The sequence below is a fragment of the Lepidochelys kempii genome, chromosome 1 (genome assembly GCF_965140285.1).
Source record: "Lepidochelys kempii isolate rLepKem1 chromosome 1, rLepKem1.hap1, whole genome shotgun sequence".
In the NCBI taxonomy this organism is placed as follows: domain Eukaryota; kingdom Metazoa; phylum Chordata; order Testudines; family Cheloniidae; genus Lepidochelys; species Lepidochelys kempii.
This window is the reverse complement of record NC_136380.1, coordinates 240742512-240759930: the sequence shown is the minus strand read 5'-3', so window position 1 is coordinate 240759930 and position 17419 is coordinate 240742512. Positions and strand designations below refer to the sequence as shown.

At 44.7% G+C, this 17419-nt stretch overlaps 1 protein-coding gene across 9 annotated transcripts in view; it reads right to left on the bottom strand.

Moving 5' to 3' along the window:
• Positions 1 to 17419, bottom strand: part of MICAL3 (microtubule associated monooxygenase, calponin and LIM domain containing 3) — a 243355-nt gene that overhangs the window by 115770 nt on the left and 110166 nt on the right. For 3 of the 9 annotated variants that reach the window (XR_012155812.1, XM_073319717.2, XM_073319728.2), the window contains exons 12-17: positions 17052 to 17199; positions 15348 to 15544; positions 8068 to 8180; positions 7406 to 7468; positions 6384 to 6557; positions 5093 to 5185 (exon numbers count right to left, since the gene is read on the bottom strand). Coding sequence is in view for 8 of the 9 variants with exons in the window: in XM_073319717.2 (XP_073175818.1) it covers positions 5093 to 5185; positions 6384 to 6557; positions 7406 to 7468; positions 8068 to 8180; positions 15348 to 15544; positions 17052 to 17199 (788 nt within the window). In the remaining variant the exon portion in view is untranslated. Of the gene's footprint in view, positions 1 to 5092; positions 5186 to 6383; positions 6575 to 6751; positions 7223 to 7405; positions 7469 to 8067; positions 8181 to 15347; positions 15545 to 17051; positions 17200 to 17419 lie in introns of those variants that run through there. The other 6 variants (XM_073319780.2, XM_078849782.1, XM_073319771.2 and 3 more) reach the window with 4 other exon arrangements.

Below are 17419 nucleotides of genomic sequence, written 5' to 3'. Positions count from 1 at the left end.
GCCCCAACATGTAGGAGCCAGAGGGGGGACATGCTGCTGCTTCCAGGAGCCGTCCAGAGTGGCCTCCGACCCTGCTCCCCAGCTGGAGCGCCAGAGTGGGGCAAGCCCCAGACTCCGCTCCCCAGCATGAGCTCGAGGGCCAGATTAAAAACAGCTGCCAGGCCAGATCCGGCCCACGGGCCGTAGTTTGCCCACCCCTGACCTAGAGCCACTATTTGTTCTGGAGCAGACAGCTTTAAGCCTTCCACTGAGATTCAAGACCTGTAGTTATCAAAGGTCAGTCTGGCAGATCCTTCTAAGGGCAGCCACTAAACATGCTATTCACTGTCAATAATCAATATCTTTGCTTTACAGCCTCACCACCACCTAGTGGTGAGGCTGCAAAGAAGTGTATGACTGTGCTCTATAAAGCACAGATCATCTCCTTTTCTCCAGACTGCCATGGAATGCTTAACAATATCCATCCTGTTCGCCTAATTACATATGCCCAATGTTCAGCAGCAACACGATTCAAGTCCTACCAGTAACAACATTCTGCTCTCATCTTCAACTCCCCCGGCCTCACAAATTAATAAAGCTCTGGGGTGCTGAACAGAAAACAATACAGTGAAATGCAGGAATTAAGATGTAGAAGTAAATTGGCTAATCTGAACATGACATAAATGCATGTCTCTTTCCTTCATTTCTCTGGTGCGCTTCATTTCATACTAATTTTTTTTAAGAAATACCGTTTTTCACCTTGGTTTTATGTGACAGAGCACATTCTTGTTTTATATGTTCTCCTCTTTTTAGATCTCCTAGTTTCCCACCTTCCTTGTGGCTACCTTCCCAAGTACATCCGAAATAGGGGCCCTGCCCAAAAAAGTATCAGTAACATCTAACTTGTGAATTTTCACATCTGGAGGGAAAGGTTGTGTATGTGTCCCTTGCTAAGTAGCAAAATAATCACACAATGGCACCAGACAGAATCCATAAAGTGGAATAGGAATGCGTCCAGTCCTCCCGCGGGATGCGTTTCTGAGTATACAAAGGCAAAGATGGCTTGGAAAGGGAAAAAGACACAGGCATCAGATTTCAATAGAAATGTAAGTGTTAGATACACTAAATCAAGTCATATGGCAACACCACCAGCTCTGCTACTAGTAATTAACGTGTCACTAATGCCACAGGGAGGGGTAGGGAGGAGGGTCCGACCGTGTATGGAGTTCATCCTTTATAACTATCAAGACACAGTAACAAAGAAAAATAAGATTTGCTTCAGAACAGCCTTGGCCAGAACTCCCTTCTTCCTCAGGGTCCTGTCTTTTTTCTAACAAAGAAACATCATGCATCTCAACCTGGTTGACACTGCTGGCCAACAAGCTCTGTCAACCACAGAGCAGAGCAGAATTCTGGCCTTACACTGCAGTATGAGTACTGCTAATGTGGTCCCCCTGAAAGACATCAGTAGGTCATAGTCCGGGGAAGATGCAGCTTTTCTATCAACGATTCAGACCATCTCCTATTGCCTGGTTTTCTCTCTTGCATCCACTCTCACTGTTCCTGCAGTAGGTTTTCCTCTGTCTTGTAACTTCAGGATGCAGGACCAGACCTGCCAGTCAGTGAGATGGGGATTGGTTCACTATTCTGGAAGATTCTTCAGTTTACTCTGCCAATTGGTAAGGGCACTAGATCACCCATTTTCCCTCAGTTACAAGAATCCTACTTTGCCCTCAGATTTGTCCCCTCTGCACAGAAAGGCGCATCTGCCATCCAGTGTATCTCAGGCAAAGTCAAGCACAAAGAGATGCCATGTGTGAGCCCCTCTGCAAGAGTGCCACACGAAAAATTCTGCCTCTTTCTAGATCCATGAGCAGCGCATTCTAGGAAGCACAGTCTCCTCAAACAAGCCCATCAGCAGAAGCATTATTCCAAATAGCAACTCTAGCATCAGCTGCTGGAAACTTGGCCTCAACCTCAGTATGGAACCTGTGGCAGAGGAAATAGCACCTCAGCTGGAGTTCCCAGCAATTGCCCCAGAGCGCAGCTCCAGCACGAGTGTAACCATCTGTCAGCTACCTGCTCTTGCCATTCCTCTCTACCAGCAGCAGGATATCTCAGCAGCAGGTCCAAGTGCTGTTTCAGAGACAGCCTCCCACAACAGAAACGCCTGCAAGATGGCTACTGAACATCATGGAGGGATCCAGCTGGCCTCCTGATGGCCAATGCCTCAGCCACCACAGCAGCTGACTGCAGAGTGCCAACAGCTACTCTTTGATCTCCCAAGTCACCCCAGAGAGAACTCTCCTGCAAAAGCAGTCCCCGGGCTATTGGCACTCAGACAGGCAACTGGGTCACTTTGCTTCCCCAGACCAGCCATTCCCTCTGTCCCCAACTTCTGGAGTAGACACTGCAGAGATATGCTCTTTGACCCAGCTATGCTCTGAAGATTTTGCCAAGTTCCTGTTGTCCCTCTCCACCTCAATTACCCGGCATGGAAAACACAACAAAATCCAACACAAAAGCTGAATCTTCTCACCAGGACACTATGAAGACTATCCAAGAAAAGGCCAGCAAAAGTTGAGCACCTAATCCAGGAGGGGCCTTAGGAGCAGTGTTTACACTAGTTAGTTTTGTTGACCACACTCTGACTACTACTACGTTACTTAAATCTATTGAAAAACTGTTTTAATAGTCAACGGCAAAAACAGGTCCAGCCAAAGACTTGCACTACATTACAGCTTACCCCTGGGCTACCATTGGCACCAACACCAGTTCAGCTGCACAAATGGTAAGAATGGTTTTTATTTGGTTTGTTTTTTTTAATTCCCTAGTGCAGACTCACTCTCACTAAGGCTTTCTCACTTGCCTCACTCAGAATCCCCGCCTGTCTGGTGCAAAGGCAGTGTGGCCTCCCCTGCTCAGCCACAAAAAAAAACAGGGTAAGGATAAGCCACTCTTATCTGAATCTCTCAGTATGACCAGACCTCACTTATCCTTCCCTGTATAAAGGGTAAAATCCAGTGTCTTGGTGGTTAAAATTCAGAAGACAGGGAAAGTGCCTTAGGGTTGTAGGGTCTCAAAATCTCATTCAAGTGCTAAAACACAAATCTTCACCTTCCTCTCTTGAGAAAGGCAAACGGCGCAATTCGGACCCAGCTTTATTTGGTTGTGTAACACAACAAGGCTAATCTAATGGCATGGAGCTGTACCCAGTTTATGTTCTTCTTCACTTCTTTCTGAGACTCACTCTCCTGTACCAGGTTATGTGAAAGATTCCCAAAGGCTGGAATCCATACTAATGATGATCCTGTCCAGTTACCTCACTGTGGGTCTGAAATTGCTCTCGGTTGACCACAGAACTAGAAAAGAGAGGCCTTAAAAAGGGAGAGCTCTTTTTTCAGTGGAGGTGAACGTGACCTTTTGAGGGAAGGATAGCAGGAATCATGGAAGCAAGCACAGAGTCAGGAGATCTCCACATACCAGCACTGACCAGGCTTACTAACACTGTGAAAGATAGGCTTGGTCTACATTGGGGTTGGGGGAGGTGGCGGGGAGAAAATCGATCTAAGTTACGCAACTTCAGCTACATGAATAATGTAGCTGAAGTTGATGTACTTAGATCTACTTACCGCGGTGACTTCACTGCGGTGGGTCAATTGCTGACTCTCCACCGACAACTCCACCTATGCTTCTTGCTCTGGTGGAGTACCGGAGTTGACAGGAGAGTGCTTGGCGGTTGATTTATCGCATCATCACTATACGTGATAAATCAACCCCCACTGGATCAATCGCTCCGGAGGTAAGTGTAGACATGCCGGTAGAGGCTCTTAGCAGACTTTCCCATAGTGTATAATATCCTTTATTTGGTTCTCCTTCTTTGAAGAGAAGCCTGGCGCAGCGTGGTTTTGACCATGGTACATGATTCCAAAATGCTGGATTATTTGAGTTGGGGGTAAGCTTTTATTTTTGTTCTTATTTTTTAATAGAGTTCACCATGAATCCACAGACTTGGAGGAAGTGAGCCAAACTGGTGTTCTCTTCTTCCTCCTGTCTCAAAAGTGCGTTTTCATTACATTGTGACTAGAAACAGACAGGTAAATACCTTTCTCTGAGCGCTGCTATCAAAACCACACTTTTATTTCTATCCTCACAGAGGCAATGAGGCTACTTTTACTGGAAAACAGGGGAACCACCATCAGTGCAATGAGTAACTCTGCCTGTTTGCAAGTAAGGAATTGTAAAAGACTATCCTTTGGATTTCACTGCTGTAAGAACCCCCACTACAAGGATAGCGAGCCAGGCTACATAAGAGGAGGTAGAATTTGATATCTGGTGATTTTTCTTTTCCAAGTATCCAGGCTTCCTCTTCTGACCCACCCTGTGACTGAAAGTCCAAAGTTTTTTCAAATTCTCAGTAAGACAGAAGTCTGCCATGCTCTGGAGATGGAAGGGAGGCCAGGAACACTGACTTATTACAGTTTCTATGCACTGTTTGAGAATTAAGACTCTTTTCAGATCTGGATACAATATCATTGGGAAGACCAACGAACTCCACCACAGTGATTGAGGTCTCCTGAAACTACAAAGCAGATCAAATGCACTGTAGGAATAGCAAGTCTGGATACTCAGAAGAGAAATCATCAGGTAGCAAATTTTACTCCCTGCTGCTAAGGAAGAACTCCAGTGGTCGCATAGGTTTAATTCACTCAACTCCAGTTGCTGATAGAATCACTTGGGTATATATATTTTTTTCAAATGGCTACTCAGACATGTTTGAGACGCTGCTCCTATTTCACGTAGGCAGTATTCTACTTTGGAAGTCCATATTAGGCTGCATTTGAAGGAAAAATTCCTGCTAAAATATCCATTGAAGGCCTGAGCAAATAAGTTGAAATGGATGGTGGTGAAGCAGAGAGATAAATTATGACCAACACCTCTTAAAACATTAAGCCACTCCTAAAGAGAGATCTCAACCTCACTCACTATTCTTCAGTATTTTAGAACAAAGAACTTTGCACCGTGGTGCCAAAGAAGGGTCAGTAAAGAAAGGAAGCACTGGGTAGGTGAGATCTTGTGTGGATGTTACATCACATTCATTTTATTGGTTTACCTGTTTCCACTGAGGCATGGGAGCAAGGCGGCCTTGCTCTCGCTGTCTGCAGGATAGCTGGTTGTGAACACGTTCCTGATAAGGCAGGACAGGCTGTTACACATAGGTCATAGGGAAAGCAGGATGGGATCCCAGAGGAACAAAATAAAATATCGAAAGGCACTCAAAGAAAGCAACAAAGGAGTGGGGGGACATCAGACAGACAGACAGACAATTGGAAGAAAAAATGGGGGTGGGGAAGAATTAATTATCAAGTAAAATTTAAAGAAAAAATCAAGCAAAATAAAAATGGGATATATTAAGATTTTTGTAGCATCTCCCCCCAGGTTTTCAGTGTTTCTCCTGTTCAATATTGTGACAAAGGAAACATTATCTAACTGGGGAAGAACAAAGTAAAGGCCACCACTTAAACAGCTCTATCATATGTCCAAGCAGGAAGTATCCCAGGGAATGAAACAGGAGGTCTGGCTGTAATGGCAACTCCCAGTTGATCAGGTCCAGGTTTTCCCAAGCAAAAAGCACTGGGTGGCATGGTTTAAGAGCAATGACCATGGGGAATCTCCATTGTATGGCCTTGCAGGACACATTGCAAGGAACAATCATTACAGAATTCACTGGGAAAAAGCTCAGTTCCTCCAGTCTCGTTCTCTTCTAGTTGAAAGCAGCATGGAAAATGGTGTATATATGGAGATGGGGGTGGTTTTATATTACAAAGCAGTACTGTCTTTCTGGAATTGGGAATCCAACAAACCATTCCCTACTGAAAACTCTTCTCAACCTCTGAGACAGAATAATAGCACAACAGGATGTGTTCTCCTTGTTTCAATTCATAAACACTAAATCCATGTAAGTGAGGGCCAGACTGGGGCTAAAGTTAGCATGAAGGCCAGATTTTTGAAGATACTTAGGCTTTAAAGATGCAACAGGCACCTACTGTATTTTCAAAAGCAACTATCTCACATTGAAATCAATGGGAGGCAGGCATTTGGGTGTCTATGAAAATCCCATTAGGTGCCTGTCTGCATTTTTAGGTGCCTAAATACCCTTAAAAATCTGTCTCTAAATGTCTTGGAGTCTTCCTCTTCCATCTAGCCTTTACTCTCAATTACCAGAGTGCACTCTGGGTGAAAATGCAAAACCTGAGTTCAGTCTTAAAGAGTGCATCACTTTACTGTCCCAGCCTCTGTGATATTCCTCATCTTCTTCAAAACAAAAGGGTTCTACTACCCAAATTTGGGTGAGAGCTTGTTGGAGTAGGCCCAAGGATATAAAGGTATAAACCACCTCCTACCTGTCTCCGTAAGCCTGTGGACTGCACTGGTGCATTCTCCTCGAATTTGGCCAGCAGCTGGGTTGCCATGGACTTCACCTTGTTCTGGTTCCCGATGGCAGCATCAATTCTCCTCTCTGTCAGGGCGCTCACAAGTGTGGGCCTCTCCTCCCTATAGCTTCGGGGGGCTTCCTCCTAATAACCAGTATAAACTAAAGATTAAATAGAAACTTTCCAAATGGGTCTTTTCCTTTAAAGAAGGCTTCTGCAATTCAACAGAGCAGAACCCAAATCCATTAACCCACACTTCCAAGCTCATGTTCTTTCTTCTAGTCAGCCCTTCTGCTCACCAAATTCTTCTCCATCTACCTGCACCCTCTTGCTTCATATTTCATTGCTACACTGTACCACTGAGGAGATCCACAGTTGAGAAGCTCTCATGGGCCTGTGAACATAAGACAATGAGCTGCTTCAAGCACTCACTGAGAACCCCAGGTAGCAGCCCTCAGCTCAGCAGTTCCTATCTGGACACACGCACTCTTAACTGTAGGTGTTCCATGCGTGACATAGTACATGTGCCTTATACACTGACTCTGCAGCCAGCTTCATGCCCATGCAAATCCAAGTTCTACCTTTTACCTGGGTGGAATTGCTGACACCCCCATACCAGCTTAGCATCTGACAATGCTACTCCTCAGCACCCCAACCAAAATGATTAGTGTGTGTTTCAAGAAAGCAGGATGAAAGGGATTTTCTGACAACATTAGCACATTGCAAACTTATTTATTTAGTAAGTCTCTGATGTAACTGGCTCAGTACTTGACACAAAGTATAAGCTCTGAGCAGGAATTGATTTCAACCTAAAAAAATAAAAAAATCTCACATAAGGTTCTGTTTGAGTGGAATATCTGGGGAGAAGATGGAACATCCAGGGAAAGAGCATGAAGAGAGGAACCTCCTAAAAATACAAGGAGTTGGGTGTGGAAATAGGGAATCTATCACACGCTCTTTCCCCCAGGCATTTTCCCTACTATAATACTTACGTCCTCTGACTGGCTGGTCTTTCTCCTCTTTCCTGCACCATCCAGTTCCTTCTCCTTTTTATCCTGCAATGGGAGAAAAACTAGATAGGGTGGATTTTTTTTAAACTCTTTGGCTCATAATGAATCCCATCAGTGCATTACACAAGCGTTTGAATTACTGCTGGAGGATTCTCTATGCTCATTTTCCATTTGTAGGAAAGGTGGTTCCCAGTAGTCTTTGGTCCTCATTTAGGGAGCCAAACCTTCTTATCTGAAATACAGCTTATCATTCTTGGAGCTTTTCAATGAGTCAACAGGAGAAACAGCAGGTATTTCACAGTACAAAAAATACTTTGGACCTAAGCCAACTGAACAGAATAACTCTCATCCTATCACTAGGATAATCATACTTTCTATTTTTCACCCTTCTCCCCAACCCAAAGTCCCTGAGTAATACTGTAATGTTAAGAATATAGCGTTTCATTATATGAAAGCACCCATTCTGAATTTAGTGCTGCAATTAAAGGGCTCATGTACAATGAGATGTACAATGCCAGCAAGTCTAGAACCACTTTACTTACTCACTCTCTCTCTCTCGCACGCTTCTTAGCGCTTATTTGGCTGTCAGCCTGCCAAATTCTAGTGTTCTCAGGGTTAAAGTATACATAGTAGTGTATGGCTACCTTTGGAGTTCGTTTTCGGGAGATGCTCTGCCCTAGTTTGCTAAGAAAAGAGATTGGAGACTTGGTACTGGCAATTAGAGCAGCCTTCTCTTCTGCGTTCAGATCCAGAGTCTCTGTGAACGGAAACAAGTGGAACCAGTGAATGCACAGAAACCTCTGTGTAGTTATTAACAATAGCCAAGAAACAATTAAGAAGGAACTCATTCATTCTTTAGCATGAACTGGGTTTTTTTTTTTTGTTTTTTTTTAAACACTCTCCATATAAAATGCTGTTAGGAACTTCAAAATCAATATTTTTCTGAATAGTTTTGCCCTTTTCCACTTGGCAAATGCACTTTTCCTCCCAGGTTTTCTAAGTACGCAAAATAGTTTTAGAGTTTAAGTAGGTCAAATTCAGACTTAAGCTACATGACTGCATCTTTCCATTCTAGTTAACAAAAACACGACCTTTCAGGCCTTCTTTCCACTAACCTGGAGTTATATACAAAGTCCAGGCATTGTAACAATAAATATAAAGCTCTGTCAGAGCTTCTAAAATTAACTACTAAATGACTGCTGGCTAGGACCTTCACACTAGCAATGACAGAGCAACCCTCAGCAGGAGCAAGAGAGCAAGGAAGTTGTTTAATAATTATGAAGTGAGTTTAGTACCAGTGAAAGATGCTGGACTGACAGTCCGAGGCTGAAGCCCTGTTCATCCACCTACCAGGCACAACAAAAGCAGCACCCGTGCAAGCTTTTTACACACAGACCTGTTGTCTGCCTTTTCATGGGTGAGATGGTAGCTTAGTTTGTGCTTATTAAACCCTTGCACTGGTTCCTAATGCTGCTAGAAGGGTGCCTGTTAGCACCAAGGAAGACAGCAATTTTTATGGTGGCCTCAAAAAGGGTACGTCTACACTGCAGCTGGTTGCCCAGGTAGCCAGAATCCATTCATGCTAGCGCGCTATAAAGAACAGAGCGGAGGTTGTGATATGGGCGATAGCTCAGGTTAGCCATCTGAGCTTGGAGCCAGGGGGTCGAGTGGGCTTCGACTTGGGTGGCTAGCCCGAGCCACCACCTGTGCCACATCATCTGCATTGCTATTCTTAGCATGCTAGCTCAAGTGGAGACAGCATGAATTTGTCTATCCAGGCTGGGAGGCACAGTCCCAGCTGCAGTGTAGACATACCCAGAGTAACTAGCATGAGTTCTTGTAGGAGGAAAGCAGACTAGGAGAGGTTACTCACTTTGTGCAGTAACTGAGGATTTTTGAGATGCATGTCTCTATGAATGCTCCACTTAAAGTGCGGATGTGCCCCATGCACCTTCGACTGGAGATTTTTAGCAGCAGTGCTTGTTTGGTCCAGGCATGTGCCTTAGCTATCCTCATGCTCCATACCAGGGACATATAGGGCTGTGATGGACAAACCACTCTCAGTTCCTTCTCTACCACTCAGTCCCATGAAAACAGGACTCCAAAGCAGAGGGAAAGGACGACGGATAGTGGAGCACCCACGGGGACACGTCTTGATGAACCTCCTTCTTTGAGTAGTGTCCATATGGGTGCTTTGCGTGAGGCGACTACCCTCTGAAGGATGTGGGATCTTCAGAATCCAGTCTGGAACTGTTTGCAGAACTGAAGGTAGTGCATGTCTCTGGAACACATGCTAAGGCACAGTGTCTTGAAAAAGTGTGAATTGAAGCCTATGTAGCAACTTTGCAGATTTCCGTTACTGGAACTTCTTTCAGTAGGGCAACAGATGTGGAGTGAGAGCTGGTAGAATGAGCTATGACCCTAGGAGGGCACAGCACACTACAAGCTGCAGAGCAGGAGAGGATGCAATCCACAACCCACTTAGAAAGTCTCTGGGTAGACAGTAGTGTTCCTTTACTCTGTCCACAATAGACACAAATAGCCTCAGAGAAACAAAAAATTTAGTCCTGTCCAAATAATATGCTAGTACTCTCCTAACATCCAGGGGGTGAGGGGCAAAATCTTCCCTAGTCTGATGAGATTTTGGGTAGAAAGCCAGCAGATGAATTGTGCGATTGATATCAAGGTCCAAGACAACTATGGATAAGAACTGCAGGTGTGGTTAGAAGGATACCTTATCCCTAAAGAAAGCAGTTGTGTGTGGAAGAGGGTCAACCATTAAATCCCCTAATTCACCAACTCTTCTAGAAGAGGTAATTGCCACTAAAAAGGTGGTTTTCATGGAAAGGTATAAAAGGGTACAAGTAGGTAGTGGATCCAAGAGAGGTTTCATCAGTGAATTAAGAACTAGATTCAAGTCCCAAGTTGGACTGGGCTCTCAAACATTTGGGAAGAGTTTGAATAACTCACTGATGAATCTGGAAGTTGAAGTGTCAGCAAGTACTGAGAAACCTTCCAGAGGAGAATACAATGCTGTGACAGCTGCCAGGTGAACATTGATGGAGCTCAAAAAAAAAAACAAAAAAAAAAAAAAACCTCTTTGCTTCAGAGTGAAAAGGTATTCTAGAACCTCTGAAATAGTAGAGTTAACACAAGAGAGCAGACAGCAAATACACCAACGGTAATATCTTCTCCATTTCTGAAGGTAAGTGTTCCTGGTGAATTCCTTTCTACTGTTCAATAGGACTTCTTGAACCACTCTGGAACAGGAGAGTTCTAACTCTGAGAGCCATCCAGGAACCTGTCCCTGAGAATGTTCAAGTTGTGAGGGACAAACGTTCCTCAAATCCTGAGTGAAAAGGTAGGGTGTGAGCAGTAGATTGATGGTCAGTTGGAAAGAGAGGTAAAGTAGGTAAGGAAACCCCACCTGTCCTGGCCAGATAGGTGTGATCAAGATTACCGTGGCTATGTCCTGTCTGATCTTGTTTAGAATTCTGAGAATTAGCAGCATTGGAATGAAGGTATATAGAAGACTTCTCGGCTGAGAGAGGACAAAGTTGTCTTCCAGATAATGGCAAGCAAACAAAACCTCCATTAGAGCAGAACTCTGCATGTTTCTGGTTGACAGTGATGGCAAAAAGGTCTATGTGACAGTGGAAGGAGGATGGTTGAAAGGAACCTCTGAGCACACTGTCTGGATTCTTCCACTAGTTGAGAGAGATTAGTACACGACTGGGAATAGACAGTAATTTGTTCAGACCATCTCTGTTGCAGGTATAAAAACTGTCCTGAGCCAGGCTTAGAAGCAGTGTGGTTGTAAAAGGGGGTGTAACGTGATGAAGGTACATGGTGCCATGTGCCCAAAGAGCTGCAGGCATGATCTGGTGGTAGCCTGTGGGACCACTTGAAGTTGTGCAATTAAATGCATCAGACTAAGAAATCTGCTTCCTGGCAGGTAGGATCTGGATGCCATGGCACTGAGAGTGGCCTCTATAAACTCCATCTGCTGTAGAGGTAGGAGACAAAACTTTGCAGTATTGAGCTGAAGGCTGAGTATGTGAAAGAGACATAGCCCCCTTGTCACTGTTTGAATTTCCATGTAGAAATGCCGTTTTAAAAGCCAATTGTCCAGGTACGGGAAGACAATTACTCCCCATTAGTGAAGCTGTATGGCAACTAGCTACCAACAGAACTTCTGTCAACTCTCTACAGGAGTGAAGGCCTCTGTACTGATAATGGTCCTGATATATGACAAATCATAGGCATCTCTTGCGAGGGGGACACATTGTGACATGAAGGTATGTATCTTGAAGGTCAAGGTTGCAAAATATTCTCCTGGCTCCAGGGATGGAACAATAGCTGCGAGCATTACCATCTTGAATTTCTGTATCTTGACAAAGGTATTCAGCATCCTGAGATCTATAATTGGCCTCCACTTGTCCTTCTTTTTGGGAATGAGGAAGTACTTGAAGTAAAATCCGCTTCCTCTGTACTGAGTGGGAACTGGTTCCATGGGTCCTAAGTGGAGGGGGAGAGAGCCTTTTGTCTTAAGAGCAGCTTGTGAGATGCACCCTGAAAAGAGATGGAAAAGGAGGGTGGTAGGGAGATATGGAGTGAAAATGGATCAAGTAGCCAATGTAAACCTCCAAGACTCATCTGTCAAAGGTAATCTGCTCCCATGAGCTGCAGAAATGGAAGAGATGATCCCCCAAAATTGGGAGGATGCAGTGGGCAGGGTGGTACAACATCAGATACAGATCATAGGGGCATAGGTGGCTCTTGACCGAGGCATCAAAACAAACACTTTGTAGATGACGTCTGCTGTGTTGATCCAGGTGCAGTGATGGAGAACTTTCCTCTCTGCATTCTGAGTTACTTTTTAAGTGGCTGCAATGCTCTATGGTAGGTGGGAAACTGGGCTGGGCAGGATCTCTGAGTTTGAGAGAGACTAAATCTCTGCTTATTTGTAGGAGTACACACTCCCAGCGAACAAAGGATTGCCCTGGCGTCCTTCAGCGAATATAGGGAGCCAGCAGTGGATTCGCTGAATAATCTGAGACCGAAGGGTAGGTCCTTTATGTGTTCTGGACTTTGTGCGGAAAACCTATGGACTGTACCCACAGGGCTCAATGCATGACTACAACTGTGGAGACAGAGCAGGCTGCTGTGTCAAAAGGATTAGCAGAAGTTTGCAAAGTTGTCCTTGCAAGAAGCTGTCCCTCTGCAATAAGGGCCTGAAATTGTTCCTTCTGCTCTTGTGGGAGGTGTTCAATAAAGAATTAAATTTTAAACAGTTAATATGATTATGGTGCCAGAATCACCTGGTAATTAGCAATTCTGAATTGCAAGGTGGCAAATAAGTGTCTTTTGACCAAAAAGATCCAAGAGCTTTTGGTCTTTATCAAGTGGTGTAGTCTTAGAATGGTATTGTCTGTTGTGTACATTTACTGTATCCATAACTAGGGAGTTGGGGCAGGATGGGAAAATAATAATTCTGAATCTCTAGCTGTAATGTACTACTTTGTGTCTGCCCTCTTCGCTTGGCTGTGGTGGGGATCTGCCAATTGGCCTTGGCAGTTCCTAACGAGGTCCTAACTACCTGTACTGAAGATGTTGTGTGAAGAATGTCCAGCAACTTATGCTGAGTCTCTTGGACTTCTTCCAATGGGATATGAAGAGTGCCTGCCACACTCTTCATCAAATCCTGAAATTGTTTGAAGTCATCTACCATAAATGGAGAGGGCAAAACAACAACTTCATCCAGGGAGGAGGAGGAAATATTTGTCTGTGGGGTAGCCTGCTCATTAGCTCTCCTTTCTTGCTCCTCAAATATCTCCTCCTGCGTGGGGATTGCTGTGGGGGAATGGACAGAATCTGACAGTGCTGATGCTGGCATTCCCCTGATTACACCAAGGAGGGTGCTGACAGGCCGAGATCATTACAGCCTTGATGTATCCCTTGATGGAGCAGGTTCAGGAGACGGTGGTCTAGGCAGGTAATTAGGAGAGTCCTGAACAGAAATGTAAGAGCCTGAAGAGCTCCTATCTGCATAATCAAATGGAGGAGTAGATGAAAGAGTTGTAAATTTGTCTCGCTGTAAGCATGGGCACCAGGGAATCAGGCAGTACCAGTGATAGCAAAGTACCAGAGACAGCAGAGGTTGTGGTATTTGGGGTCTGACTAAGCTCAATAAAGGAGACTCCAGTTGATTGGAGACAAACAAATCCCTGGAAAACCTGAACTTCTGTGGTACTGGGTGCAGTCGTGTGGGAACCTGGTGGGCTGCAGACACAGAGGCCTTCAGTACCAAGGAAGGTGCACGAGGCACCAACATGCTGAACCGTCAGTTGAGGTATCAAAGATGCTGTCAATGCTGCAGAAGGTAATGAATTCTTTAGTGCAGTTTCCCTGGAATCTTTAACAGCTTGTTCATGTTTCGATGGTACCAAAAGCTTCAGTACTGATCGGTAGATACCATGTGATTTAGACAAGCTTGAGGACTGATTTTTAGAGCTCTTGGTACTGAGACTGCTTGAAGCCTTCACAGAAATCTTTGAGAGGTGCAGAGTCTTTGATACAGCATCTCTTAAAAGTGGATCTCTTAAAAGTATATTCTTTCTGAGTAGACTTAGAACTCCTCTTGGTGGAAATCTTTTCCATGCTGCTTGCAAGTCTCCCTGAGGCTGATGGGGCACTATGGCTATTTGGAGGCTGCTGTACGAGGTAGGGGTCTCTGGGCCTGTATCCAAAGCTGGACAAAAGGAGTACTTCATCATAAGGAAACAAAGTTTAATCTCCCTATCTCTCAGGGTGGCCCTTAAAACTCATACAGATTTTGCACTTTGAGGGCACGCGCCCTGAGGCAGTGGGTACAGCAGGAATGGCTGTCATTAACTGGGAAGGACTCCTGGCAAGTGAGACATTTGAAGCCTGGGAACGTAGATAAAAACACCAGTCTTCTTCAAAACGGAGAAGTGGGGGGGATTACCCTACACAGAGGGTGGGGGTGGAGGTAGGAGGCAAAAGCCTCAGCCAAACAGGAAAAAGGAATCCCCCCCCCCAAAAAAACCCATACCAACTAAATAAATAAAGAATTAGAAAAACAACAACTACAATTAGAAAAATAAAAGATTAAATAGTCACGAGTAAGCCTACGTTTTAGTCACGGGTATTTTTAATTAAGGTCACGGACAGGACACGGGCAATAAACAAAAATTTACTATACACCCCTAACTAAAACTTGGGTGGGGGTGCCACGGGTACTGGGGAGGGGGCAGTGGTGCATGGCCAGGGACCCCCGTTGGTGCTGGGGAGGGGCGGGGGGTTGGCAGACTCCCTACCCACCTCCGCATGTTGCTGCAGCTCCTAGATGGCGGAGGGGCCAGGAAGCTCCGTGCACTGCTCTCTCCACAAATGCTGGCTGCACAGCTCCCATTGGCTGGGAACCAGAGCTCCCAGGTCCCTCCACCTAGGAGAAGCTTCAGTGCCATGCTAGGGATCCCCACCCCAGCCTGAGCCCTCTCCCACACACCCAAACTGCTGCTGCTGACCCAGGGCCTGCCCGGCTCGGGCAGCTGCTGAGCCACCACCGGCCACTGCAGAAGTCATGGAATCAGTGACTTCTGTGACAGACTCACAGCCTTAGTCATGAGTAGGCAGATAACCGTGAGCATTACGAACACTCCGTCTCTGGCCAAAGTGGTTGAGAAAGAACTGAGAATGCTTTGTCTGTTGCAACTCTTGGTGTGAGGCATGAGTGTAGCTAGGGTGCATGTCTAGACCAAATGAGCACTGCTGCCAAAAGTCTTCAATTGAAAGCACATGCGCACTGGAAGTGGACATCGTGGTAGGGACACGATGCACAGAAGAACATGAATACTGCCACCATCACCAAAATTTAACACACTTGTTCCAAGTCCCTTACCACTGGAAGGAATGGAATCCTTGAACATCTCATAGAACTGTGTGAGGTACATCACCATGGACAACTTGTCTGGCTCCCCAACAGATGCCATGTCCTTTCCAGTCATGATAGGAGAGATTCCAAACTCCTTTTCAGCAATGTCAAATGCCAGCTGGTTATTCTTCTCCACATTACGTTCATCCAGAGAATCAAAGTCTCTACAAGGGGGAGAAGAGAAAAGCATTGAGGTAAGCAGGGGCAGTCTTCTAAAAATATTTTCAGAGACAGTCCTCTCCAGCGGCAACATTGAAACTGCAGAGTGCCCCCCTTCTTTCAATAATTCTGCCATCATACTTTTCATGTTACAGTGATTATGTTACTCTGCCTGTTAATGATGAACTGTGAAACAGATGCATTGTTTTGTCCATTCACTGCCCTGCCTTATTATCTCTAAAGATGACCTAAACTTCTCTTCATAGAGGATTTTTTGCTTTTATTATTATTACATCTTCACTTCCCTCTTTGCTGCAGTATTCTCCGAAGAGGCAGACTCTTGTTCCCGTTACTTGGAAGCACATCAAGTTGTCCTTCAGATCACCATTTCTCTTGATTGATCCATATACAGATCTCACATCTTTCCCTCTCCAGTGCGATTTTCCTACACTTTTACAATAGTCAATGCTGTACTTCCACTTCTGCCCAATTTGTAAGGCTTTTTAAACATGGTGCCTCAGACTGAGTATAGAATTCTAACCAGCGACCCACAGAATGGAATGTTTACATCGTTACTTTGCTTGCTTTACATTTCTTTTAAATACACCTTCAGCATGTTGCATTACAGTATTTATCTTTAATAATGTCCCATGGCAAACCTGAAATCATTTTAGACTTTCATTATAATAATATCACCTACCTTTTATATAGCACTTTTCATGAATAGATCTCCAAGCCCTTTACAAAGGAGGCCCGTATCATAATCCCCTATTTACAGATGGGGAAACTGAGGCAGAGGGAGGGGAAGTGACTTGCCCAAGCCACCCAGCAGTCCAGTAGCAGAGCAGAGCAGAACCCAGGTCTCCTGAATCACAGTCCAGCACTCCACCCACTAGGCCACAGTCTTCACTATGGAACTTCTGCCTTGCCAATATTTTCCCATTCTAGGATTTGTGCACTTTTTTATATTGCTCTCCACACTACTAGCTGGAATGGCTTCTCCTACTTATTCACAGAACAGGTTACTGCACAAGCAGCAGGAGTGCAATCTTCCCTACACTGTGTCTATTCAGACCAGGAGACCCCTCCTCTCGGATTGAAAATTTAAAAGCCATCTGAAGAAGCTACTAACAAGGGGGCTATTTATAAAGGCGATGTGGACATTTGTCTGCCATGAATTAAACTGAAGCCATCAACTATTTCTAACTAATCGCACATAGACAGTAATGAGTTTTAGTCACTAACAACTTGGAACAGATAGAAGATAAAATTATGGTGCATGTAGCCTGGTACTCACCAAGCCATTATAACCCTCTCCCCCACAGATGAATTGCTCTAGACTTTACTGAATCTAGTTTAATTGACTTCAGTCCTTTTCCCCCACATATCACAACCGTACTGTATTTTAACACTATTCTCTAAACAATTTGCAAACCCCCTCATATATTGGTTGCTAATCTGACTAACAGTCTCTCCAGTCACTGTGTTCTAGTCAAGCAATCAATCACTTACATCAAGTCAGGACGGTATCTGTGGATAATAGCACACAAGGCTAGGCCACTCTTCCATGACATTGTGAGATCTGTTACATTCACACCAGCATACCCATCAGTCTGCCTTTGGCACCAACCAAGCAATTTACTGGAACGAGCTACAGACTCTGAAACAAACATAACATTTTTAGTCAACTGTAATGTATTAATCTTTCACTCATGAGAATTCCAAGTACATCTCAAGAAGTATATATTTATAGGGATCACTCACCCATTGAAATGCAGCCACCTCTGGGGTGAAACAGCATGTTTTCTGCATCAGGAACACTATACAACAGTTTTTTGGGGGGAGGAAGTGACTAATAATGTGATACATAGTTCACACTG